General features: G+C 35.3%; 1 protein-coding gene across 6 annotated transcripts in view; it reads left to right on the forward strand.

Moving 5' to 3' along the window:
* Positions 1 to 27,233, forward strand: part of TASOR (transcription activation suppressor) — a 48,708-nt gene that overhangs the window by 18,474 nt on the left and 3,001 nt on the right. For 2 of the 6 annotated variants that reach the window (XM_038566124.1, XM_038566121.1), the window contains exons 10-21: positions 439 to 542; positions 622 to 725; positions 10,317 to 10,389; positions 10,503 to 10,574; positions 11,501 to 12,202; positions 15,310 to 15,713; positions 16,886 to 17,027; positions 18,286 to 18,345; positions 21,715 to 22,526; positions 25,036 to 25,158; positions 25,957 to 26,116; positions 26,578 to 26,686. In XM_038566124.1, coding sequence (XP_038422052.1) covers positions 439 to 542; positions 622 to 725; positions 10,317 to 10,389; positions 10,503 to 10,574; positions 11,501 to 12,202; positions 15,310 to 15,713; positions 16,886 to 17,027; positions 18,286 to 18,345; positions 21,715 to 22,526; positions 25,036 to 25,158; positions 25,957 to 26,116; positions 26,578 to 26,686 — 2,865 coding nt within the window. Of the gene's footprint in view, positions 1 to 438; positions 543 to 621; positions 726 to 10,316; positions 10,390 to 10,502; positions 10,575 to 11,500; positions 12,203 to 15,309; positions 15,714 to 16,885; positions 17,028 to 18,285; positions 18,346 to 21,591; positions 22,527 to 25,035; positions 25,159 to 25,956; positions 26,117 to 26,577; positions 26,687 to 27,233 lie in introns of all 6 variants that reach the window. The other 4 variants (XM_038566122.1, XM_038566120.1, XM_038566125.1 and 1 more) reach the window with 3 other exon arrangements.

Consider the following 27,233-nt stretch of genomic DNA (forward strand, 5'->3'; position numbering starts at 1 on the left):
GGTGAGTTAAAATTTATAGACTGTTTTCAGTCCTGTGCAGCATATATTAGGATAGAAAGGTCTAGAATGATCATTTGCTATCACCCCAGTAAATATCATGGGCCTTCATAAATGTTTGAAGATTACTTTAACAGTTCATACTTGAATTATCTTTAATAAAAAGACAGCCTTTTATCCTTTCTGTTTTAGTAAAAGTGGTATATAAGGTTAGCTTCTGGCTTAAAGTTGAAGGTTGGTGATACTGGCAGCCTTTTATATACTTCTGTGAATATATCTGGACTTCCATAGCAAATCCTCTTTAGAATCACCTATAATATTAATAAATATGTTCTTCTGCTTTCCACCAAGATCCTCATATGAGTGGGGGAGGGGAGGAAATAACATTTGTAGAGTTAAACATACAGGTAAGGGAAACATGCTTTTTCAATTTTCTTTCAGTCCTGAAAAGTTAGATGTTGAAACAGTTATGAGTATTGATCATCTGAAACAGAAAATCCCTCCAGCACTATTTTATAAGGAAACATACTTAGGTCCAAGTGAAGGTAAGTAATTTAATTTTATTAAGATATATAAAAAGCAGATTTGATTTGAATATTTACTGTGTATTTTTTCTTATGTCAGTTTTGAAGAATGGAATGTATTGCAGCCTTTATGAAGTTGTAGAAAAAACAAGAATTGGAAGTAACATGGAGAGTTTACTACAAAAACTAGAGAAGGAAAAACTTGTGAGTGAAAGATTTTTAAATGTTCCTCATTCTCCCTTAGAAATAAGCATTTGAATAAGTGACCAGATTATTTAAATTTATTTCATTTTTGCCTCTGAAAGTACCATAATGTCTCTTTGTTGCTATTTAGCGAACAGTTTTACTATGGCCTTTGATAGTCTTTTTTTTTTTTTTTTTTTTTGATAGTCTTTTTATTTTAGCCATGACAGTAGACCTTCTGTAAGCCAGTCTTCCCCATGAATACAATCTTTATTGTATTTTGTGATGTGACAACATATATTTATTGAATACTATTTTCTTATGCTGAGTGTATACTTCAGTAAAGAATGAGATAAGGAGACTATTCTTTTGGATTATACAGAGTGATAAATGGAATTCCTCAGATAGATGTGGTGTGTTTCAGTTGACTCTGTGTCATATTTGAAGATTCAGAAAGAACAGGGTGCTTGGTGAGGTTGAAAAGAAATAAAGGAACACTAGAGTAGTTGGGGGAAAGTGGTAGGACATGAGACTAGGAAAATGTGTAGAGGACTGTGTCCTGCAGGGTCATGTAGGTGGTATTAAAATGTTTGGAAGTTTGGATGTAATCTTAAGAGTAATTGGGTTTTAAAGGGAGTAGCATGAGGTTTTGATTATGTACACAACATGATCAGATCTGTGCTGTGGAAGTTTATTTGGTTACTCATTAGGTAATGAATTGAGGGGAGGGGAGGCAGGAAACTAGCATTACATTACTGGGTGATAGTGGCTTGGAGAAGAAAGGTTAAGAGTAATGATAGAGATTGATTTAAGAGATACTTACTAGATAGTATCCAATTTAATAGATACTGATTTTACTGAATTTGAATAGAGGGATAGGTCAGGCATCAGCTGTGATGGATTCAGGAATGAACAGAAAATGAATATATGCTGTTATGTATAGTTTAACTGAAGGGGACAGGAGAAGAGCTATTTCAAGGTTTCTGTTAACCTGAGATAGATGAACTCATGTTTAAATGTTGATGGAATGTTTCAGTAGAGGGGAAGTTTTTGCACAGATATGCTATGTGATACAAGTTTTTCAGTAGTTGACTTCCTTTTACTCCTACTTTGTTGAGCCTCAATTTCAAATTGTAGTCAAATGGAGGTTACTGTTAATGATTTTCAGAATTTGCAACTGCATTTTTAATGGCTTTGTAGAATTTCATTGTATACACATATATTTGCTTACCTAATCCATTGTTTATAGGTAGGAGAGTCAAATTGTATACAAAACTTAGAGGCAGAGTTTATACACTTAGGAATTGGTGGACGTCTAACAATAACTTGTTAATTAACCAGCTAGAAATCTTGGGGTTAGGCATTTTAGAACACACACATGCATATACACACATACACATTCACTACATATGGATATACTTTTATATTTACATATCTTTTTTCTTCTAAAATAAAACTATTCCTCATGATCAAAATCTGTTTAATTCCAGAGTTCGGGGGATCCCTGGGTGGCTCAGTGGTTTAGCGCCTGCCTTTGGCCTAGGGCGCGATCCTGGTCTCGGAATCGAGTCCCACGTCAGGCTCCGGGCATGGAGCCTGCTTCTCCCTCCTCCTGTGTCTCTGCCTCTCTCTCTGTCTATCACAATTAAATAAATAAATAAACCTTTTAAAAAAAAATAATTCCAGAGTTCAGAAAGTGCAAGTTTTGGATAGTAGGTTTGGATATAATGATATAATGATATAATGATACTGGTTTATCCAAATCTGTTCGGTTCTTGCATTTCAGAGAATGAATATTGAGTCTTGGCAATGAGGAGTTTATCAGAAGATTATAGCATCTGTTCCATTTCTAGTAGTAAGAATCAGGATAGGAAGTTACTAGTATTTTCTTTCTTTCTTTCCTTATTATTTTAGGTTCTTGGAGGACTGGGTTTTCCCAGAAGTAAGATTTTATATCTTAGAGGACATGAGCATTCCACAAGGATACATTACCTAAATGTAATGGACCCTAGATATTTTGTGTAGCTATCCCTTTTCCTGCAAACCTCATTGGGAATTATTCTAACTATAGCTACTTTCTTTATAGTCTAATGATGGGAGATGCGTTGAGGACTGTTGGGTTCTCAATAATTCTGTCTTGAATATGCACACAAAATGTTATGGATCAGAGATAGATTTAATGAATACATCACAGTAATAATTATATTAGCCTTCCTTTGCCCCAGTCTTTAGCCTTAGGGCAACCCAAGGAAACCAATCAAACAGGCAACAGATGAGGTAAAATGATTTCTCTTGGCTTATTAAAGGAAGAAGGCCACTATCTCCTTCCCCTCCTGGAAAGTTCTCTTTGAAAATGTAAAGAGTATTACATATTAATTACAACCCTGTAGTAAATAAATAAATCTTTTCAGGAGCTGTTTAGCCCTCTGGGACCTAAGAACATCTCCAAGTTTCTGGGACTCATTCATCCTTGAAATATACATACCTACGTCTTCTGGCACCTTGGGGCTTAATATAGGAATTAATTGTGCTGTAACCTCTTGACCCTCTTGTGTACCCACTTGGCATTCTCAGGGAGATAAGGGAAATTTAATTATCCTTTTCGATCAGAGCAGTTATTTAGATAATTGGCTACAGATCTAATTCTTTTTTTTTTATTTTTATTTATTTATGATAGTCACACAGAGAGAGAGAGAGAGGTAGAGACATAGGCAGAGGGAGAAGCAGGCTCCATGCACCGGGAGCCCGATGCGGGATTCGATCCCAGGTCTCCAGGATCGCGCCCTGGGCCAAAGGAAGACGCCAAACCGCTGCGCCACCCAGGGACCCCCTACAGATCTAATTCTTAAAGTATATGAGGAGTAAAATATTTCTAGAGGAAATGAAAGCGATTATTCTCTCTTTGTATTTACTTTTCTGTGTATCAGCAGGCTAGTTTTGGTGGAGGAGCACTGAGAAATCTAGGGAAATTTTATTTTCTCACAGGGAGATTTATTATGTGAATATGATTATATTGAGCTCTCTTGTGGTAAGGCATAAGTTAATAATTCTTAGAACTAAATATAAAAAAAAGAACTAACTTAAGGAAAATGATGGATGTCGCTAAATTTGAATGTTGTTTCTAATGTGAACATTCTGTATATCTCCTGGTGTATATGTACAAGTTTTTCTCTTGGGTATATATCTAGTATATTGGATTTATTTATAAGTAAAATTATTGAATCATAACATATACACATGACTGGCTTTACAAGATAATGCGATAATTGTTTTAAGTGTTGGTACCAATATATATCCCCTGCTACCAGCAAGTTCTCATCAATTCACACAGTCGCTGGTACAGATTGTGGCAGAATCTTACCAATCTGGTAGTTGTAAAATATATTGTACTGGGATTTTAGCCTGTATTTTCCTAAAATATGATGAGTTGATCATCCTTTTATAAATTTCTTAGTGTTCACTTGCCTATTTTTCCTTTGAGTGGCTTGTGTTTTCTTAATAATTTGAGGAATTTGATACATATATTTTGGGTACTAACAGTGAGGTATGTGTGCTAGAATTTTTTTTCATAATCTGTGCTTGCCTTTTTTATTTTACTCATGGTGTTTTTTTTGAAGAACAGATGTTCTTAATGTAATTAACTTTATCTCCCTGAATGTGAAGCACTTTGTGGCCTCTTTAAGAAATCTTTCCTTACCCCTAGATCTTACAGGTATTGCCCTGTGTTTTCTTCTGAATGTGTTATGATTTGGCCTAAGGCACTTAAGTCCTTAAATAAATAGTTTTAGGTTTGTTTTTGTTTTTGTTTTTGTTTTGTTTGACAGTATAGGAACCCAACTTCATTTTTCCCCAATGTGAGTAACAAGTTGTTCCTGAATCATTTATTGAATAGTCCCTCCTTTCTCCACTAAGAAGCCTTGATTGGAGGTAGGGCCAACTGCCCCACTTTTTTCATCCTGTTTGGTTTAGGAGTGTTTAGCTATTTGAGACGTAGCTTTTTTCAAGAACTTAAGTTTCAGCTTTACTTTTTAAAAAAAATTTTAGAATCCGCTTTTAAGTTCCCCCTCCCTGCCTTCTCACCTTGCCCCCAAAAAACCCTATTGGGATTTTTTTAATTGGAATTTTGTTAGGTCTATAGATCGAGTTTAAGAGAATTGATATCTTTTGTGTACTGTCTTATCCATGAACAAGATAGCTCTTTTCTCCTTTAGGGTATTCTTTTAATAGAGTTTTATAGTTTTCTGGATACACATCTTGGTTATTTTTTATTCAGTTTATCCCCAGGCATCTTACTATTTTTGATGCTGTTATAAACAGTATTTTCCATTTGGGTTCTTTTTCTATTTGTTAGGTATATAAAAATGTAATTGGTATTTATGTTGATTTTATGTTAGATCAGTGTATGAAATTTAAGTAATTCTTTTTTGTACATTCTTTGGGATTGCTATATAGGCTTTATTATCTGGGAGCAACATTGTTTTGTTTCCCTCCTCCTCCCTCTAGTCCTTAAGCTTTTTATTTCTCTTTCTTGTATTACTGTGTAATCTAGGATCTGTAGTACAATGTTTTTTTTGTTGTTTTGTTTTTTTTAAAAATTTTATTTATTCATGAAGAGACGCAGAGAGAGAGAAAGAGACAGGCACAAGGCACAGGCAGAGGGAGAAGCAGGCTCCATGCAGGGAGCCCAATGTGGGACTCTGTCCCAGGACACTGGGATCATGGCCTGAGCTGAAGGCAGACACTCAATGGCTGAGCCACCCAGGCGTCCCTAGTACAATGTTTAATAAAGGTGGTAGTGGTAGGCATTCTTGTCTTTTTGATTTTAAAAAGAACATATCTAACATTAATCATTAAGTAGGAAGTTTGCAGTAGGTTTTTCACAGATATCTTTACCAGTTTAAAAATTTCCTTCATTATTTTTTTTTAACCATGATGGGTTTTGAATTTTGTTAAATGCTTGGGCAAGGGGCATTTATCAAGATGGTAACATGGTGTATTGGTGTATTAGGGTTTTCCAAAGGAGCAGAACTAAGAGGATGTACATATGGAAAGAGATTTATTATAAAAAATTGGCTCCCACAATTATGGAGGCTAAAATGTTCCAAGATTTACAGTCAGCAAGCTGGAGATTCGGGAGAGCTTATATGTTCAACTCACCTAAAAATACTCTCAGAAATAGCAAGAATAAGGTTTGACCAAGTATCTGGACACCTTGTGACCCAGTCAAGTTGACATGTAAAATGAACCATCATATATAGAATTTATCTTACAGGCTTATAAAATGAATTATATTTTATCTTTTTCCGGTATTAAACTGTATTTGTGTTGCTGATTAAGAATACCAACTCCAGGGATCCCTGGGTGGCGCAGGGGTTTGGCGCCTGCCTTTGGCCCAGGGTGTGATCCTGGAGACCCTGGGATCGAATCCCACATCGGGCTCCTGGTGCATGGAGCCTGCTTCTCTCTCTGCCTGTGTCTCTGTCTCTCTCTCTCTCTGTGTAACTATCATAAATAAATAAAAAGATTTAAAAAAAAAAAAAAAAAAAGAATACCAACTCCAGTGGCCCTGTGTGGCTCATTCGGCTAAGATCTGACTCTGATCTCAGCTCAGGTTTTGATCTCATAGTCATGAGTTGAAGCCTTGCCAGCATGGAGCCTACTTTTAAAAACAAACAAACAAAAAACCCCACCAACTCTTTTTTTTCTTTCAAATGCATGGTTTGATCTGTGGATTTTTTTTTTAGGAATTTTGTATCAGTGATGATGAGTGAGATTGACCTGCAATCTTTCTCATACTGTCCTTATCTAGTTTTTGTATCAACATCTGTAGTTTCTCAGAATTGAGTTAGGCAGTATTTCTCATTTTGCAAAGGTGGATATATATTTATGATTAAAATCTATTTTTTGGATGTTGGCTAGCACTTAACTACAAAACTGTCATTCATTTATGGATGATTTTAAAGTATTCAATTTAGTAGTTAAACTTTACAGGCTTTCTGTTTTTTCTCAAGTCAGTTTGGTTTTTAGGGATTTGTCCATTTCTTCTATGTTTTTGTGTTTATTGTGATAGTCATTTATAGACTCTTATTAATAGCTGCTGTGAGCATTATTATGTGATAATATTTTCATTATGCTTTCCCTGGTTAGTCACTTTCACCAGAGGTTTGTCTATTTTATTAAGAATCAAATATGGTTTTAACTTCTGTTACAGCTTTGTTTTACTCTCTTATTAGTTTTAGCTGTTTTATTAACTCCTACTTTTGGGGGTTCATTTTGTAATTTCTGCCTTCTTAAGTTGGAAAAATGTTCAATGAATTTTGAGTTCCAAATACTGCTTTAGTTGCATTCCACAAGAGTATTGTTTTTTTCTAATTTAATTCTGTTATAATCAGAACAGGTGGTAATTATTGAAAATTTATTGATACTTGATGTAAAGCTGACATTGTGCTCAGTTTTTTAACATGCCCCCTGGGTAGATTAACCCCCTCCCCCCCGAAAAAGTGTCTTCCTTAATTGTTAGAAACTGGGTACACAATTCTGGGTTGACAGCTGTTTTCTCTTAGCACTTTGACTATATTACTGTATCTTTTGGCATCTGTCTTTGTTGAGAGGTTAGTTCTTAGTCTAATTATTACTCCTTTGTCGGTTGTCATCTTTTTTGTTTGCTTTTTTAATCTTTGGTGTTTTGCAGTTACATATCTAAGTATAGATTTTTCATTTATCCAACTTGCTGTATATTCTTTAGTATCTGGATTTACATATTCATTTCTGTAAATACAGTTAGTTACTATCTGATTAATTCTTCATTCTGTTTAGACTTTCTAGGACCCTAGAGTATCTTATATGTCAGGTCTTTTCATGATGTACTTGCTATCTGAACTTTTGTGTTTTACATCCACTTGTTTTTCAGTGTGCTGCATTCTGAGTATTTCATAGCTATCTTCTAGCTTACAAATTCTGTGTTTAGCTGTGTCTAATTTGCTGTTTAATTCATGCATTGAGTTTCTTATATCACATAGTTTTTATTTCTAAACAAGTATACTTGATTATTTTTGAGATCTGCCTGGTCTTTTCTTTTTTGGGGGACAGATTCTTAACTTTTTCAGTAACACTTACTTGAGTACCTGTTATGTGTCAGGCACTGTTAAAGGAGGTAAAAGTTATATTCTGATACTCCTTGGTATTTCTTTTTTTACGATTTTATTTATTTATACGTGAGAGATACAGAGAGAGGCAGAGACACAGGCAGAGGGAGAAGCAGGCTCCATGCGGGGAGCCTGATGTGAGACTCAATCCCAGGATCACGCCCTGAGCCAAAGACAGATACTCAACCGCTGAGCCACCCAGGCATCCCTCCTTGGTATTTTTTTAATCGAAATAAACTTCACTTTAAGTGTATACTTTTTTTTTAAGTGTACACTTTTTGAGTGATTTTTAGTGGATTCACAGTATTATGCAACCATCACCACTATTTTCAGAACATTTTGATCACCACAGAGAGCAGCCTCATACCCATTAAGCATACACTCTGCATTTTTTTCTTTAGTTCCTACTAACTATGAATCTGCTTCTGTCTTTATGGATTTGTCTGTTCTAGATATTTTATACATGCTGTATCTGCCTGGCTTCTTTCACTTAGCATAGTAATATTTTTTAAAGAATCTTTTTATTTGAGAGGGGAGGAGCAGAGAGACTCTTCAAGTAGACTCCCCACTGAGCATGGAGAGCCCTATATGGTGCATAAGCTCACGATCCATGGGATCATGACCTCAGCTGAAACCAAGAGTTGGTCGCTCAACTGACTGAGCCACCCAGGCATCCCTCTTAGCATAATACTTTTATGTATCGGTACTTCATTCCTTTCTTATGGCTGAACAGAATTTTTTTTTTTTCTTAAAGATTTTATTTATTCATGAGACACACGAGAGAGAGAGGCAGAGACACAGGCAGAGGGAGAAGCAGGCTCCATGCGGGGAGCCCAAAGCAGGACCCGATGCAGGGTCTCCAGGATTAGGCCCTGGGCTGAAGGCAGCGCCAAACCGCTGAGCCACCCGGGCTGGGCTGCCTTAACAGTATTTTCTTGTATGGATAATACCGTATTTTGTCTATTCATCAATTGTTTCCACTCTTTGGCTGTTATGGATAAGCTGCTATGATAATTTGTATAGCAGTTTTTCTGTGAGCATGTTTTCGATTCTGCCAGTTATTTCTTTAAGCATCCATACCTATTATTTTATATATTATATTTAATAATTCCAATTTTAAGTCCTTGGATGTTGGAATCTGTTGTTTCTGCTAAATTTTATTTTTTTAAAGATTTATTTTTTTTAAATTTTTATTTATTTATGATAGTCACAGAGAGAGAGAGAGAGAGGCAGAGACACAGGCAGAGGGAGAAGCAGGCTCCATGCACTGGGAGCCCGATGTGGGATTCGATCCTGGGTCTCCAGAATCGCGCCCTGGGCCAAAGGCAGGCGCCAAACCGCTGGGCCACCCAGGGATCCCCTGTTTCTGCTAAATTTTAGAGTAGCTTATTTCCTCTTAGTTTATAAGCTTGCTGTTTTATATTTTTAACATGTTTTTAAGATTTTATTCTATTAGATTTTGTGTCTGTCATGTTTAGTTCTTTACTTCCATTTTGCAAACAATTGTAGTAGCTCATGAACTTTCTTCACATTTATGTTGTTTTCTTTCCTCCTCCTTCACAGTGCTGTTGGAGTTTTTTTGTTGTCATTTTTTGAACTCCAGTTGGAAAGGGTGTGTATACTCTTGAGGGCATTCCTGGCCAACCTGGCATTCTTTTCTTTTTACAGTTGAGCCTAGGATCTTTCCTTCTAGACTTATACGTTTGGCCTAGTCTGTCGTCACCCTTTTGCTAGTCATAAGTACTCTACTGCCTGCAAATTGTTCTCTCAATTATAACTCTGCCTTTGCTTACGATGTTCACTCTATTGAAATATCCTTCCCATAATTTTGGGCTCTTGGCGATGTTCCCATCCTTCAAAATCCACCTGAAGTATACTCTAAGTACCTTTTCCAGCTATAAAGTGTATTTTTTTCTCTTCCTGTTATTTTGTATTATCTTTTTGAGACCTTCTCTGTCTTGTGTTGCCTGTCTTTGAAGTTATTTCTGGCAAGGCAGATTGCCTTAGGTTGAAAGGTGTTTATTAACTACGTGAAGAATTAGATTCTAAAAATACATTTCATTTGAGATTAGCTTGATTTCATGAAAGGCAGTACTTATGCTACCAACATCTAGCACACTGCCTTGACAATTAATAACATGTCTTTTGAATTGTGAGGAAGATATTTGAAGTCTTTAATTTGGTCCTTGTATTTGAGCTTCATGGAAAAATCAAATCGGTCTTAATTAGGGAAATTCGCTCAGTAATATTTTCCGGTTATTGTTTGTATGAGAAAACTAGGGAATTTTTGTTTGATTGGAATTTTGTTAATCAGTTAGTAGAGTTTTTAATTTGGTAGCAATATTTTTCCTAAAGAAAGATGATCAATAACTTATTTTCTTCATAATTAGTTGAAACTGCTATGTGCCTGCCTTATGATGAGTAATAATAAAGCAGATTCAACTTCTTCCCTCTTCCAAAAATTCAGGTTCTTGTTAAACCTTTGGGAGACCGAGGATACCTTTTTCTTCTTTCTCCTTGTCAAATGGTTTCTCCATATGGTAGGTGATGGCTTTAATTTTTATAGTTCTTTAATTTTTTTCATGAGAACATATTGCTAATCAATTTGGCTTCTTTTTTTTTTTTTTTTTTTTTTTTTTTTTTTTTTTTTTAGAACATCAAACTGCCAAGTCTCGAGTCCTACATGCTTTATTTCTATTTCAAGAATCTAGAGGCATAGTTCCTTGTAAGTTCTTTGAATATCTAAATCCTGTCACTGATAGATTCTTAAATTTCATTGAAATTTTCCAGATAACTCAGTAAGCATTTTGTTTCTTATATTTTAGAAAATATTAGGGGTATTAAGAGATATTAGCAGAATAAAACATAAGTTATATATGATTCGATTTTTTTTATGAAAAATTATTTGGGTGTGATCAGTGTTTTCACTAAATATTGTAATTATTAAAATACTGTTGCTTTGTTTTTTAGTGTTTTGTATTATGAATCTTTTCTAGCTGAGTTAAGTTTTGCATTCAAATTTTAGCAACAGTAAAAGAATCGTGCTAGGTTAAATTTACGCCATTTAAAATTAATAAAAATTTTTCACACTGATGTTCGAGAAAATTTGCTATTCACTGTTTTTAAAAACATACTGGAATCCTATATTAAGGTAAAATTCCCACTGATGGGTTTCACTGTTAGATTAAGAATGACATTTTCAGTTGTAGCCACTGGGTGCCTATATGCTTACTTATGAGGGTAGAACATTTATGTAAAGTTAAACTTGTTATAGTAGGAAGGAGTGACATTGCTATCATTTGCAGGATTCTCTTGCTAGGAGCCTCCGATCTTGCCCTGCTTCTTTATCTCTCCTTATATTTTGCTTACCACCAGTTGAATTGCCTAGGGACAGTAAGAAATGAAGATCATCAGTGAAATGGGTGTTTTTCCCTTTAAAATATCTTCTGCAGTTTTTAGTTTTAGTTTATTATTGGCCTGTTTTTAAAAGCAAACTCTTCATTTATTTCTATACTACATATATGTATTAGGTTACATATTGCTAGTTTGGTTTACCATTAATGTATGAATGTTGAATTTCTTTTTGACAACATGTAGATGTGTATTTGATTCTTGATGGCTAACATGATTTGCTTTTTTGTTTGTTTACAGCACAAAAAGGTTCAACTAATGCAGCACCACAGAAGAGACATGAGAGCATGACAGATGTATTAAAAATAACTCAGTTTTTACAGTTTGCTTTGATTCAGTGTCGAAAGGAATTCAAAGATATAAATACTATAAATTTTCATTCTGTTGTTGAAAAGTATGTAAATGAATTTTTTAAACGAGGTTTTGGTTCAGGTAAACGAGAGTTTATCATGTTTCCGTATGATTCACGATTAGATGATAAAAAATTTTTATACTCGGCTCCAAAAAATAAATCCCATATTGATAATTGTTTGCATGCCTATATTTTTCGGCCTGAGATGTATCAGTTACCAATTTGTAAATTAAAAGAGCTTTTTGAAGAAAATAGAAAACTTCAACAATTCAGTCCACTATCAGACTATGAAGGCCAAGAAGAAGAAATGAATGGTACAAAAATGAAATTTGGAAAACGAAATAACTCAAGGGGTGAAACTATTATACCTAGAAAGCAGAAGTCTTCTCATTCTTTGGATTATGATAAGGATAGAGTCAAAGAATTGATTAATTTAATTCAGTGTAGGAAAAAAAATGTGGGTGGGGACTCAGACACAGAAGATATGAGAAGCAAAACTGTCTTGAAGAGGAAGCTTGAGGATCTACCTGAAAATATGAAAAAGCTCGCCAAAACCAGTAATTTATCTGAAAATTGCCATCTATATGAAGGTAAAAATATCAGGTTGCTTTTGTATAGTATAAAAATAACCAAAAATATAATAAAGTAGTTTTGTCCTTTCCCCTAGTACAGGGCTCTGCAAATTACAGCCTCAGAGGCAAATCCAGCCTGTCCCTTGTTTTTATAAAGAAAATACATCAGATTTCTGAATTGTGTAGTTGAGGCTAATATGAGGAAAATAAAGTATGCTCGGCTATTATCCTATTAATTGGAGTTCTTGGCCTTATATCCCTTTAATTTTATGGTTGGAAAAGTACATTGAATATTGGGTTTTCTTAGCATATTGCTGTGAAAAGGAATCTTCTGAGCTTTAAAATCAGATTTCTTAGGGGCATACAGATTTTTTTTCACATCTCAGGAGCTCAGTAATATGTTTGCCTTTATCTTTTTTCTATTTTTCTTTATTTTGTTTTAGTTGACAGTAAAAGAAATGGGAGACCCTTCTCTTAAAAGAGTGTTTCATTATTGCAAGTACTCTAAAACATTTTTTCATCTAGTTTTTTATTACACTACTAAAATAAGCATGAAATGTGTTCTTTGAGTTCAGGGACCTTGTAATTTTGTGCTGCTGCTGTTCTTGTTTATGGCAGATCTTAGTATTCTATTTTTGTTTCTTACTAAGCAGTTTAACTTGTATATGTTCAAATTCAGTGTGTCTCAGAAAAGACTAGGTTAAATCAATGTTTTTATTATACTGTTTTCTGAGCAATTGGTGCTTGTGTCCTCAGTTACTTTTCAATTATCTGTTCTCCTTCCTCTCTTTCTGCACATATGATAGCCACTAGCCCCATGTTGTTATTTAGTTTAAATTAAAATTAAATGAAAATTCATTTCATGCACTATATTGAAACATTTCAGAAGCCGTACCACTGTATTGGAATAGCAAAAATGGGGAACATTTCCATCATTATAGAAAGTTCTATTTGACAGGGCTGTGTCTTCAGTAACTTTTAAGTGTTTTTTTTTTTTTTTTCTTCACGTGACCTGTGTTCTCTTTTTCTTTCCAACATTTTCCTCTTGCTCTTACCTCTTGGGTGGCTTTCCTGGCATCTGTCACCCATTTCAGTATCATGTTCTTCAGTCTCAGCTTTGTATTTGTCTTTTCAAAGGTATTTTTATAGACCAGCCAGTTCCACCTGGGTACCATGTTTACCACTCTTTTTTTTTTTTTTTTTTTTTTTACATATTCCTTGATTAGGGTTCATCTCTCTCCTCGGAATGTCATGGTCAGCCTTTACACTTCTTTCTTCCTGAAGCATCTTTCATTTCTCTCAAGCCTCATATCTCTGCAGTTCAGATCCCTCCCTAGCTTTCTGCCTGTTCTGCTTCTTGATGGTTTTTATTTCCTTTTGCTTCCGCCATGCTGAACCTGTTGATATTTACTGATCTGCACTGCCTTAACACTGTTGACCTGTGTCTTGAGAATTAAGTGCTTACTATGTGCCAGGTGCTGTACATACATGGACTCAGTTTAGTTCAAGTGGTAGACATTATTATTCTTAATTTACAGATGAGAAAACCCATCTCCAAGAAGTTGAATAATTATCCCTAAGGTTATAACTTAGCTGTGTCTGGCTCTAAAACATTGTTCCTAAACTTGGCTGTATTTACTAGCACTGAGCACATAATGGTCAAGATACTTAAATTTTAGTACTATTTAAACTGATAATTGGCTAATTTTTTTATGTGTGAAAAAATAGTTGTAGGTGACAGGTTTTATCAATAATTGAAATGGTGGGAAAACTGTACTAATAGGCCAAAGGAGAAGTAGGTCAGGGGAGAAGGGGGAGATAGGTTAAACTGGAACTGGTGACAGACTTGCATTTATAGGTGTTCCTCATTTGTGTTTCTTTTTAGTCATTGTATATACTTTTGATTTTTGAAAATAGAGATTTAAAGGTTGGTTTCTAACTTTTAAAATACCCTCATCTTGATTTGCTAGTAAATCCACTCATTTCATAAGAGGTAACCTATCTTCACCACCCCCTTTTACATTAATTTTTTTGAGATCTGACTTCTATATATATATGTACCCATTTTAAAGGCACAGTTTAAAGATGAATTTTGATAGCTAGTTGCTACCACACCAACATGTAGAACATTTTCATTACCCCCAGATTTGCCTTGTACTCCTTTGTAATCTCACCCCACCCCACCAGTGATCTGCTTTCTGTTTCTATATAATAGTTTTTCCACTTCTGTGATTTTATAATTCATATAGTGGGAATCATATAGGTTTTACCATGCTGTTTACTTTCTTTTTTTTTTTTTTTTTTTTTTTTTAGCCGTGGTACATTATACCCTGCTTAAATTGGAAATCCTGACATCTATCCAGGCTTTATCCCCCTTCAGCATTAAAAGGCATATGACTTTCTGAATGTTTTTTCCCTTTGCAGGTTTTAATATAGTGATTGTACAGAGTACCCAGATTTATACCTGCTTGTAACCATGTCTTAACATGTTTTCTTTCATAGTGTTTTTTTTCTTAGTGCAAGTTTGGTATAGATTTCTTCAGGATGATTTTGTATCTCCAGTATCTTAGCATTGTTATGAAATTAACTGAGTCCATTCAAGATAAAGTTTTAGATTATAAGTATCAGTTATCTTAAAGACAAAATCTAATAGGCATAGAGGAGATAGAAATCAAGCCATGTTTTTGAGGTTTTTTTAGTAGAGTTAAATGTAATCTGCATATCCTCCTAACACTTTGCAAAATAAGTACAGATATTTTATCTGTTTTCAAGTCAGACAAAACTGAGATTAAACTGATTGGGATTTTGGTAGTAGAGTTTAAGGTAACTACAGCACAGGTATTAATATATATTACCCATACTACCAACATGGTATCTGAGCTCTTTTCTCCATTAATAGTTTTCAAATTATGATGAAAATAAACTTTATGGGAATTTTTAGCTATGCAAAATTGTAGAATCAGTTATATTTGTAAAGAAAAGGATGAATATACTTCTATAATCTAAGCCAGTTGTTGCCCATAAATATCTTATAATTAATCTTTAGGTATATTTGATTTTTAAGTTTTTATGCTAGCATTCCAAACTTAACTTTAAAGATAGTTTTTCTTTCTCTTCCCCTTCAGAGTCTCCGCAGCCTATTGGCTCTCTTGGGCATGATGCTGATTTGAGACAGCAGCAGCAGGATACCTCTAACTCTGGTGTTGCTGACATCCATCGGCTATTTAATTGGCTATCAGAAACACTAGCAAATGCACGTCATTCTGATGCATCCTTGACAGACACGGTTAACAAAGCCTTAGGATTGAACACTGATGATCCCTATGAAGAGCTGAGGCAAAAGCATGAGTATGAGTTGAACTCTCCAGATAAGAAAGAATATGAGCAGCCTACTTGTGCAAAAATTGAAAATGTGCATTTTAAGGGTACTCAGAGCCCATTGCTAGAAATTGATACATCATTGTTAAAATATCCTGTTGCTCTTTCTACCAGTGAAGCAGGCACTGACCATAAACTACATTTGAAAGAAGTAAGCCTATGTCTTTTGATTATCTTTCTTGCTTTTGTGAATGTATGTCTGAAAGAGGACGTAGGTGTGGTTCAATGGGGTTTTTTCCCTTTCAAAAAGAAATAAAATACACATTGCAATAAAATTATCTTTCCAGGGTAGTACTTCTAAGTTATTCCTTGTTATAAAGTGTAAGTGCAGAAGTAGCAGTTTTCCTTCCAGCTTACAGAATTATGCGTACTAACTTATATATAGTTAGTAAAATTGAATCCTCAAAAGATTGGCTTTCTGCTGGCAGTACTAGAACCCAAAAGTGAGGTCAATAAGGTGACCAAAGCCAGTGTGTCAGTATTAAAAACAAGATTAGGTATTTCGTATTTTTCATGCAAATGGGAATGGAAAGTGACAGGACCTCCAGTTTATGATATGACGTTGGAGAGTACTGATCCCTAGCTAAGAAGGGGTTTTGTCTTCCCCAGAGAGTGACTGCATCTCTGGGTAATAACAAGATGGCACCATTTTCCTAAGGTCTTATTTTTAATTTACTGTTCCCTCCTATTTCTCCTCCTTGCCTTTGAATAAAAGTCATATGCACATGCCCAGACTCTCCATTTAGTTTTAGGATATTTTAGGGGGAGGATGATGGCAGGAGACTCACTTAGGGAAGTATGTAACTTATGTAACTTATATTAATAACATTTCCTGGCATATTTAATATTCCAAATTGGGTCAATGGGAGCGTGGGCTGAACCCCACCCACTGCCTTTTTTGTAACTAAAGTTTAATGGAACACAGCCATGCCCATTTATTTAGGTATTGCTTCTGGCTGCTTTTGCCACTACAGTGGCGACTTGAGTATCTGGCCCACAAAACCTAAAATATGTGGTGCTTTACTAATAAAAAAGCTTATCTGCTCTAAATCAACATCAAATTATGTTTTGAGGGAAAACATGTTTTAATTTAAGACTAGAGTATTTTAACTTTGCCATGCTGATTTTACTCCCTTGTAATGTTTAGATTGAAGGTTGTGGATTTGCTAACAAAAAACAGAACATGTGACTCTTGGTCTTAGGGTTGTGAGTTCAAGCCCCCACATTGGGTTTGGAGCCTACTTAAAAAAAAAGAAAGTTGTTTATTCTGGACATAAAAATGAATCGAAAAGAAAGCTATTGAATATGTACTCTAATTTTTAGGATCCAAATTTAATTAGCATGAATAATTTTGAAGATTGCAGTTTGTGTCCCACTGTTCCCATTGAACATGGATTCCGTAGACAATCTAAGTCAAACAGTGTTGAAGAGACTGAAATACATTGGAAACTGATTCCAATTACAGGTAAGAAAAGTATACTGGGACTTTGGTTGGCTTGGTTTTACTGAGGGAGCAGTCTCCTGAAGGCCTTCATCTTTTCTAGATTCCATTCTTGGGTTACTAGGTGGCTCATCTTACTTGGCTCTGACATCTTCATATCTCATTTTGAGCAGTTTAGAATTCCCCTTGATTATTGCTGGTTTGGTCAACATCAGCAAATATCTGCAAAACAGCCTATGAAAGCAGAGGGATTTAAAACATACTTAACCTTCCCAATGCAGTTTAGCATGCAGACTTCAAATGAAAATTGTTGGCAGAAATTTGAATTTCTAATAAGGTAAAGTAGTGACAAAGATGAAATGATGGTCTTTGGGGAAGCAGACTAAATGCAGTCTTCTCAAATTATTAGAGTATACTTCATAACAAGCTATCATCTAAGAGATCTAAGAAGTGGTCATGTTGAGGTTCATCTATTTGAAAAAAAAAAAAAAAAACTTCATTTCTTAATACTGGGTTATCTTCGAGAAATTAGATCATCATAGAGTGTGGCCTGAAATGATCAAATGCAAAAATCCCTAGAAAGCTTATTGGATCATGGGGCAAGACTAGGTTAGCAAATGTTGAAATATCATTTTACATTGTTCTAATTTCTCTGTGCAAACACATACATATACACATACACATATGTACATACTATTCCAGTTCTTTGTTAGCTAAGCATTTTTTTAAATATTCCCAGGGCACATCTTTTCTATTCCTAGATTTTTAAAAAGAAAATAACTTTTGCTAAAAGACTGGCTTGTGACCTAGAAGTTACTGAGACTTCCAAGAACTTTGAGAATAATTTCTAAAACTTGATGAGTTTCCAAGGGTGTCAGCACCATTCTCTACTTAGTTACCTTACCAGAAGGGGCAAGAGACCTAGAAGTGATGGTAGAGAAAACTAACTGGTACTTAGGAGCTGGAGGTGTTGGCTTGAGTGGGAAAAACAGAATAAGAAAGTAGTCAATACAAATGATTATCGTAACCATTCCTCATTTAGGCAGCTTCATAGTTAATGTTCAGAGCCATTTGAAGGCATAGCATCTAGGTGTTGATGACTCCATCATCACCTGAATGGAAAGGGAAGCAACTTCCTATTTCTGAATGACCCTTCTGGATTATTGTAGGCAAAAGGTGGAATACTTGGATTTGTTAGCATTTGGGGTTGTCTGAAGGGTGTTTAATAGTTATCACCAATATCTGAAGAGAGTGTACAAAACTAATGGATGCTTTCCCTCAGGAGGGAATGCAAGAAGCCCAGAAGACCAGCTGGGGAAACATGGTGAGAAACAAACACCAGGTGAGAAGGCTCCCTTTGCTTTTCCTCCCACTGTGCCCTTCTTCAGAATTGCTACTTGTATTTCTGGTTCTCTATCAATAGGCATCATTTTAAGTTCTGTTAATTAGAGAAAATTTGGACAATTATCATATTTGCATTTAAAATCGTTACCTGATTTGCATCAAATATTCTTTTACAAAGAATGTGTTTAAAGAAGTCACTGAATATTCAGAGAAGTTAAGTTTTCTTCACCTGTAGTGATTCTGTCTGATATGATGACTTGGGAAGACTGGAGTATTTTTCTTAATACATTTCTGTAGAATATCCTAAGAAATAGTCTTCAAGAAGTGATGCCATTTATCTTTCAGGTTCTATATTCCTTATCTTGAATTTTTTTACCCAATTCTTATTATTTAAGGGTAGTATAAATAAGAGATTAGGAAACTCTGGGACTCCAGAAACAGTTACAGATGTTGCTGATGAGCTAGTTGCTGGTGGTTCCTAGAAGACTTTTTCTTTTGTCTGAGTTCAATCAATTGAACATCTCTGCAGATGGTCATAGACCTTGTTTTCTTGCTTTGGGTTTGGTGGTGGGCCTTTTTTGTTTTTATTTTGTTGTATCCTACTCTTTCAGAAATCTTAAGTGGTAGTGGATCCCCCACACACAACCTTTAATTTGGAAGGAAAGCTGAGTGGCTTAGTTTTAGTAGATCTTTATGGTTTTCCTCTCTTTGGGGAATTAAAAAAAGACTGAATAGTTTTCTTCAAGAAAATCTTTGTCTCCTAGGAAAAATGACCCAAAAAGGCAAAACAGGAACAGATAGATGACATACAGGAAGGTGCATAAATCTTTAGTACACAATTCAGTGGATTTTTACATGTATATAGACTTATGTTACCACTACCCAAATCTAGATGTAGAACATGTCCAACATCTCTTAAATTTTCTTCTATATCCTTCCTGTCAGTACTCTCCCTGACCCAACAGTAACCAGTAATCTCTTTTACCATAGATCAGTTTTACCTGTTCTTAAATTTAAGATAAATGGAACCTACACACGTCCTGTTTTACTTTTGGCTCTTTCACTCAACAATTTGTCGGGGATTCGTCTATTTTGTATCTGTCAGGAATTCTTTCTCATTAGAAGCAGCCAGGTATCTTGTTTATGCTTCAACATGTGCCACTGGCATCTGCAGTCCTCTCTTATTTGGTATACCATCTTTCTATTTTGTGATTGAAAATGTAAATACATGAATGATGCTGCCTTTAGAGAACCCATTATTCCCCTTTTCACTTAAGTCAAAGTACTGCAATGCTTGAATGACAGTAGAAAACATGCATTATGGATATTGATGGGTGTTTCCTTTAAAACGTTTATTGATGAAGACAATTTATAAAATACAGTAAATTTTAGTGATTAGAATTTCATAGGGGAAATTTGTGCAAAATAGAATTAAAATTAAGTAATGGTAATTTGCATTTTTAAAAGAAATTCCCTAGATGGATGTAAACTCTATTCAGCTTTAAAAAAAAAAAAAATCCCTTTATCTGTAGCCTTTCAGGTGTAAGCTTATTGATCTTAACTACAGCTATACATTTTTGGAGCAGGTATTTCATTTGAAATAATAATCGGAGGTTTAAAAATTATAGGTGGTCCTCCCCAGCCTTTTTGTTTTACAAGGTACAATTTAAAATGTTTTATTTAATAAATCAGACATTTGATATGGTACATAACTCAAGAAGTACAAAAATATTTCAGAAAGTAAAATACTTCAGGAATTCTTGCAGCCCTAGCCCAGACACCTAGTTTCTTTGCATGGATCAACATCTATTATAAGTTTCTTATGTATCCTTCCAGACATTTTATGTGTGCACTAAACCCCATGGTGCAGATTTAAGAAGGATGTTCTATATTTCAGTTACTTTATGGAATTTGAATTTCTGGTTTATCAGTTTCACACAGTTTTAATTCTTACGTTGGTACATTGGATATTTTGGTTCCCTACTCTTCTTCCACCCATAGACCTGTTGTGGTCTTCTTAACTGCCAACAGGTGCCTTTGCAGTAGTTAATGGGAAGGAGTGGTTCATGGTAACTACCAGGGTTGGTGGAGAAATGTTACAAGCTGACTGCTGCTGAGGCTGTTAAGAGCCTTAGGAAAGTGTGAATGTGAGGAAACCCCAAACTGAATTTGTGTGGAGAGAGCATGTGGCCATACCTGGGTGCAAAACTTAAATAGGGAATTTACTATACCTTTAAAGTACTGTAATTTTGAAAACTATACTTGTACCTGCAACTTCCTGATATAGAGGTACCTTTTCATAGACCACAACAGTGATTTGTTAGGAAATATTGGCTAAGAGCTAAGAAAAATTAATTTAAAAAATAGAATAATATCATCTAGGCAAAGATCACAAATTTTTTTTTCTTAAAATATTACTATATATTGCCATTAACCATATTTTCCCCTTGTTTTTAAAAAGGGACTTAAGGGGGACGCCTGGGTGGCTCAGCAGTTGAGCAACTGCCTTTGGTTCAGGATGTGATCCTGGAGTCCTGGGTTCAAATTCCACATCAGGCTGCCTGCAGGGAGCCTGCTTCTCCCTCTGCCTGTGTCTCTGCCTCTCTCTCTCTCTCTGTCTCTCTCTCTCTCTCTCTCTCTCTCTCTCTCTCTCTGTGTGTCTCATGAATAAATAAATAAAATCTAAAGGGGGGGTACTTACGTGTATCCATTTTGAAATGTAGTTCTAAAAACATATTGTGTTTGAATTTAGAATTTCTGGGAAAAAGGTACAGTCTGTGGATTGAGCTAGTTGTCAAAAGTTAAAGTTATAGTTCCATTAACATCAGGTAGCTGAATGACCTCTTCATCTCAAGAGTATTACTGTTAATGCAGATATGAAATATGTTCTCTTTCATATTATTGAACCTTTTTTATCCCCCTGATAGATCTATCTGGGAAGCAGAAATAAGCAAATGACTTAATTTGTAATGATGCCAAATTGGCACATGTTCGAACACTTCAAAAGGAATCAAAGAAAATAACGTCCAAACTTGTTACTCTAGCTACTGAAATCCAGAGACCAGGCTTAAGTAGGGCACATAGAAAATGGGGTTCATACCATCATTTGAGATTTTTGTTCTGCCTACCAGTGCGTAATTAGTTTTAAATATATACTTTGATCTGACATTCTTATTTATGAGTTTGTATTTTCAGATGTTATTTTTTTGGATTGCTCTTATAATAATGAACTCTTCCTATATAGGTATGAAATCACCAGAAGAACAGCTGGTGTGTCTGCCACCACAGGAGGCCTTTCCTAACGACCCCCGGGTAATAAGTAGACAGAGAAGTTCTGATTACCAGTTTCCATCCTCTCCATTTACAGACACACTAAAGGGCACCACTGAGGAGGACGTGTTGACAGGTCAGGTGGTGACAGTGGAGGAGCAGTGTGTGCCAGCAGCAGAGCCGCCCACAATGAGTGAAACCACAGAGAGGACAGTGTTAGGAGAGTACAATCTCTTTTCTAGGAAGATAGAAGAGATTTTGAAGCAAAAGAATGTTTCATATGTCAGTAGAATTTCCACACCTATTTTTTCATCACAAGAGAAGATGAAACGGCTTTCTGAGTTCATATATTCTAAGACTTCCAAAGCTGGTGTACAGGAGTTTGTAGATGGCTTGCATGAGAAACTAAATACTATTATTATCAAAGCATCAGCCAAGGGTGGGAATTTGCCACCAGTCAGTCCTAATGATTCTTGTACTAAGATAGCATTGAATCCTCTGGGAAAGCCTGTCTTACCAGTTTCCTCAAGTGACTTCAACAACAAACAGCTCCTTGAGCCACTTTGTAGTGATACTTTGAAAGACACCAACTCCAATGAGCAGCATTCCTCTTCAACTTTGGGTTTAACTGAAGTAGAAGTGAACCAGCCACAGCATGTCACAGAGCTGATGTTGACTTCTGATCATACTGTACCTGGTGATACTGCCCGGGAACCCGTAGAAAAAGAAACAACAAAATCTCCCAGTGATGTAAACATTTCTGCCCAACCAGCTCTTTCAAATTTTATAAGCCAGTTAGAACCTGAAGTATTTAACAGTTTGGTTAAAATCATGAAAGATGTCCAGAAAAATACTGTGAAATTTTATATTCATGAAGAAGAAGAGAGTGTGCTCTGTAAAGAAATAAAGGTAACTAAATGAGAAGGTAATAATAGTCATGCTGTATAAACTTGTCTTGTTGGGCCTGATCTCTATAAAATGGAAATTTTGTTTTTAAATGTTGATCATATATTTTCACAATTTAATACAGTGTATTAAGACTAATTAATAGCAAGTTTAAATTTAGAACCTGTGACCTAAGTCTCTTTGAATTTAGAATCTTGTTTTATCCAGTGATTTTAAAGACGATTTGTATGTACATTGCAAACCTTAAAAAACTTTTGATTCAAATATTTTTTTAAATGTTTTTTACTTGGTTTTTAACAGGAAAGATATAGAGAGGTAGAAGAAGCTGTTAGTGTTTACCTCTTGGGGGTTTTTATCAGTCAAATAGAAAAAACTGTCCAGGGATGACCTAATGGTGATATATATAATCTTTTGGCATTTCTCGATACCCTGGTCATGTCAGGGTTCCCTACAGCCTTTTTGATCAAAAAATATGATGATTCTGAAAGACTCTCCAATCATGAAAGATTCCTCACTGCAAGGTACATTCTTTTTCTACTGAAGCTAGAGTAAGACCAGTGTTTCAAGTATTTGATTTTTAAAAATACATGCGTATTTTTGTGTGTGTGTATCTTATCTTTTATGTAAGATATGTAAAATTTCTAACAAATAGGTAAATTAAGACAGGAAAAATCATATCAGCGTTTTAATATTAATAATTAGTATTTACTAAACTATAGGATTTTAATCCTTTAAGGGATTGGCATAGGTTTTAAAATAAATGCCTGCTCCCATTTATGGAATTGACATATTATGATGAGTTTATGCTTGTTTTGTCAGAGAAAGCAGAATGTACTACAAACAAGTGCCTTATAGCCTAGAGTGGCCCAGAAACTGTCCTGACATGTCCTGAGCCTCAGTTTGAGGATCTCTTTGATGTCAGCATGTTTCAGATAGTGTGCTCATGAGAACAAGAGGAACATGGAAATGAAGGAGGAAGTGATTTTTGGGGAAGATGAAACCAGACTTACTAGGAGTTTCTTAGTTGCATTTTTGCCCTGTATCATAAAATGTAGAGCTTCTTAAGTTTTCCCACTCTCAGCAACATATTCAAGCATAATATTTGTAGGGGCAATAGCTGTGTGTTGGGGGTTCTAGATGAGAGGATAGAGTGGATACAGTTCCTCGGTGTGCTCATCATTATCCCACCTACCCCACCACATTTTTAAAACTAATTGTATCACACAGGAAATGCATTGATTTATGAATGGTGCATTTAATTCATTCTAGCATAGAGTAAGTCCAATTTTTGTTACGTAGAAGAAAAGGGTACCATGTATTTTACAAATCTGATAGGAGACCTGAACTTTAACTCTTTTAATCAATATCCATTGGAAAATATACAGCAAAAATGTTAGGAGTAAAAATACTGTGAATAAAATTTTAAGCTTAAATATTTCCAGAGTCCAACAGATTTATTATTATAGGAGTAAAATGGTCTTTTCTAAAAGGAATTTGCAGTTAAAGTTTTTTATTGTAAAAAGGACCAAAAATTACAAGCTGGTCAGACAGTAATTTACCTTCTCATTACCTGTCTTTAAGCTGTTCTGAGATTTGCCCAGAAGCTTTAGAGGTTAGAGCAAAATCTAATAATGAAGATGCTGCTTTAGTTGAGGGCTACCACAGAAACATCCTCTTTGGGGTATTGCTTATAGACCATTCTTGACAGAGCAGCAGACTGGTTGTGAGGCATGCTAGGTTTAGACTTAATGGCTGTCTAACCAGCCTTGCCAACCTAGAGAAAATTAATCTGCTCCTGTACCTGAAGGAATGTGACCTCTAGGACCCTGTAGTTTACTTCAGACTTCAGGATTCCACCAGCAAGCAAAGAGCAAAGGAAACTTCTGCGTGTACTACCACCATGTGTCCTTTGAAAGGTAGTACCATGTCACCAACATGGAGGGGAAGGTATTAGATGGGAGGGTCTGTTTTGTTTGAAGGTGTGAACTTGACAGGCATGGCTAAATAGAATGTGAATGCCATGGTAGATGCTGAAGCTCTGTATGTAGGACTTTAGGACCATTAAATGAGCTCAAGTAGTCAGAAAAGTGCTTTGTAATGGAAGGAGTAGTTTACCAGCAACCTTGCTGCAAATAACCATTGAAAGGAGAGGAAAATGAGATGAGGGAGTGGTTACTGATTGGGCTCTGGGTTTCCCAGAATAAATAATGGAACTGGGTTAAGAAGCTGGGCTAATCCCAGCTATTGTTGTTACAATTTTGTTACCCATCACTGGCATTTACTTGGCTCTGCTTGCATAGCATCCTAACATTGTGACTGTGGCCACTTAAGCTCTGAGCTATAGATTTTTCTACAAGAGTGGGCCTGATCTCTCAGGTTCAGAGTATAAAGGCCCTCATTACTCAGTGACTGTACTTAGCGACTACTTATTATTTTAATACTGCATTTCTGGTGTTAAGTAGATATTTGCAAAAAAGCTTTTTAATGTTGATTTAGTTTTTCTCTTTAACAGGAGTATCTTATCAAATTAGGCAATACAGAATGTCATCCAGAACAGTTTTTGGAAAGAAGATCAAAATTAGATAAACTATTGATTATTATTCAGAATGAAGACATTGCAGGTTTCATTCACAAGGTAGACTATTAAGTCATTCACTATTATTTTGGTTATAAAAGCTCCCTTATAAAAAAAAAAAAAAAAAAAAAAAAAAAAAAAAAAAAAAAAAAAAAAAAAAGCTCCCTTATTTTCAAATCTTACTGTCTTTGAGGCTAAAACTGTTTGTTTTTAAAATATAAGATCCAAAAGATAAAACTTCAAGGTTGGGAGATGTAGGACTTAAGACCTAAATGATCCATCTGTGAATCAGCTTGTGATCGAGTTTGTACTTCTGCAAAATTTTAAACTATAGCATGTCACAGACCCTCCCGGTCACTTATCAAGACAAATAATAATCTTTGAATGTCAGTAGGTCTGTTGACTCTCTTTATATTGTTGTCATCTTCATTTGTATGTCCCAGGTAAAACCTGTTTGTACTCCCTCTTTGCCAGATCATTTCCCCTTTGTGTTGCATTTGGAGGTACCCCATCCAGTCTTAGGAGCCTGTCTCAAGTCCTGCGGCCCTTTGAAGGCTTTCCTGACTGCATGGGCTCTTGCCCTCTAATTCTGACTGCACTCTAGAAGGCTAGACAGGATGGCCTCTATCATTCTTTTTCTAGGTCTGTTGTAGGTGCCATTTTCTCAAGAGTGTTCTGTACATGGTATGTACCCAGTACAGAAATGTTGGTTTATATATTTGGACATGTTGGGAATAATTATTTTTGTATTTGTTAGCCTTTTCTTATAGGTTTATTTCACACCTGAGTTTTAACCATTTCATTCTCTTATCTGTCCTTAATTCTGTTTTTTTTTTGGGGGGGGGGGGATTTAAACAGGTACCTGGCTTGGTGACTTTAAAGAAGCTCTCTTGCGTTAGTTTTGCTGGTGTTGATAGTCTGGATGATGTTAAAAATCATACATATAATGAATTATTTGTATCTGGAGGTTTTATTGTGTCTGATGAATCCATTCTAAATCCAGAACTTATCACAATTGGTAAGATTTATGCATTCTTTGGAGCATGAACAACTTCTATCCTTTCTAGGTTTTTCTCATTAATAACTCATGCTTTCTAAATGTATTGTCCAGTGTGCCAATCAGAATAACTAGTACGTTTCCATCATTTTATTGCCTCAAATTCTGAGTCTGTTAGTCTTTGCATATAATTTCCTCTAAATTTGGTGTAAAGCAGGTCTCTGCACCTACTGCATTTGGATCCCTTCTGCTTTGTTACTGTTATCAGCATGGGTTTTTTGTTTTGTTTTTTAATGCATATGTTTTTAAATCTAAGAGGATGCTTAGATCTATAGCTGTCTGTCTCCCTTGTGGGGGGGTGGAACAAGGAAAATACTATATAGGAATGTAGATGTTTCTATATGGTAGCAACAAACATTTCTTCCATAATTCCGTTGAGTGACTTTTATTAAATTTAAAATGAACTTCATTATCTCTAACAGAGAACCTTAAAAATTTTTTGACATTCCTTGAAGAACTCAGTACTCCTGAAGGAAAATGGCAATGGAAAGTCCACTGTAAATTTCAGAAAAAACTAAAGGAATTAGGCAGGTAAGATTTGAAAAAGAACTATAAAAAACTATAAAATGGTTGTTGATGTTAACATTGTGTTCACAAAATTTCTCTATTTTTGTTTAAAGATTATAAATGCTGCTCAGTTTTCACATATGTGTTTAGCCAGCAATAAGGGGGAATATAGTTATTCTAGCCTGTTTGGAAATAGTATTCTTATTTAGGTAGAAGTTTGCTAACATTGAAGTTCTAGTTATGTGTATAGGTAAAATTGGTTTAATCTTTGCCACTTGATGGTTTAGAATAATCAAAATGGAATACTCTGCATCATTTTTTTTTTAATCAAACTATATATGCCAACTAGATCAGGCTCTCTCCCAGTTGAGGACTGCCTTAGGCTGCTCATCTAGTAATAACACACATACTGAGACATCAATTCCAAGATAATGATGGGATTTGTGATTAGGACATTAATTTATGTAGTTGATTTCTAAAATGCCTACTGGTCATTGGAGTACTGGTCTACTTGAGAGGCTCCACAAATGATGATCTAAGATGAATTTTGGATACTGTATCCTACTACTAG

This window comes from Canis lupus, chromosome 20 (genome assembly GCF_011100685.1).
Source record: "Canis lupus familiaris isolate Mischka breed German Shepherd chromosome 20, alternate assembly UU_Cfam_GSD_1.0, whole genome shotgun sequence".
In the NCBI taxonomy this organism is placed as follows: Eukaryota; Metazoa; Chordata; class Mammalia; order Carnivora; family Canidae; genus Canis; species Canis lupus.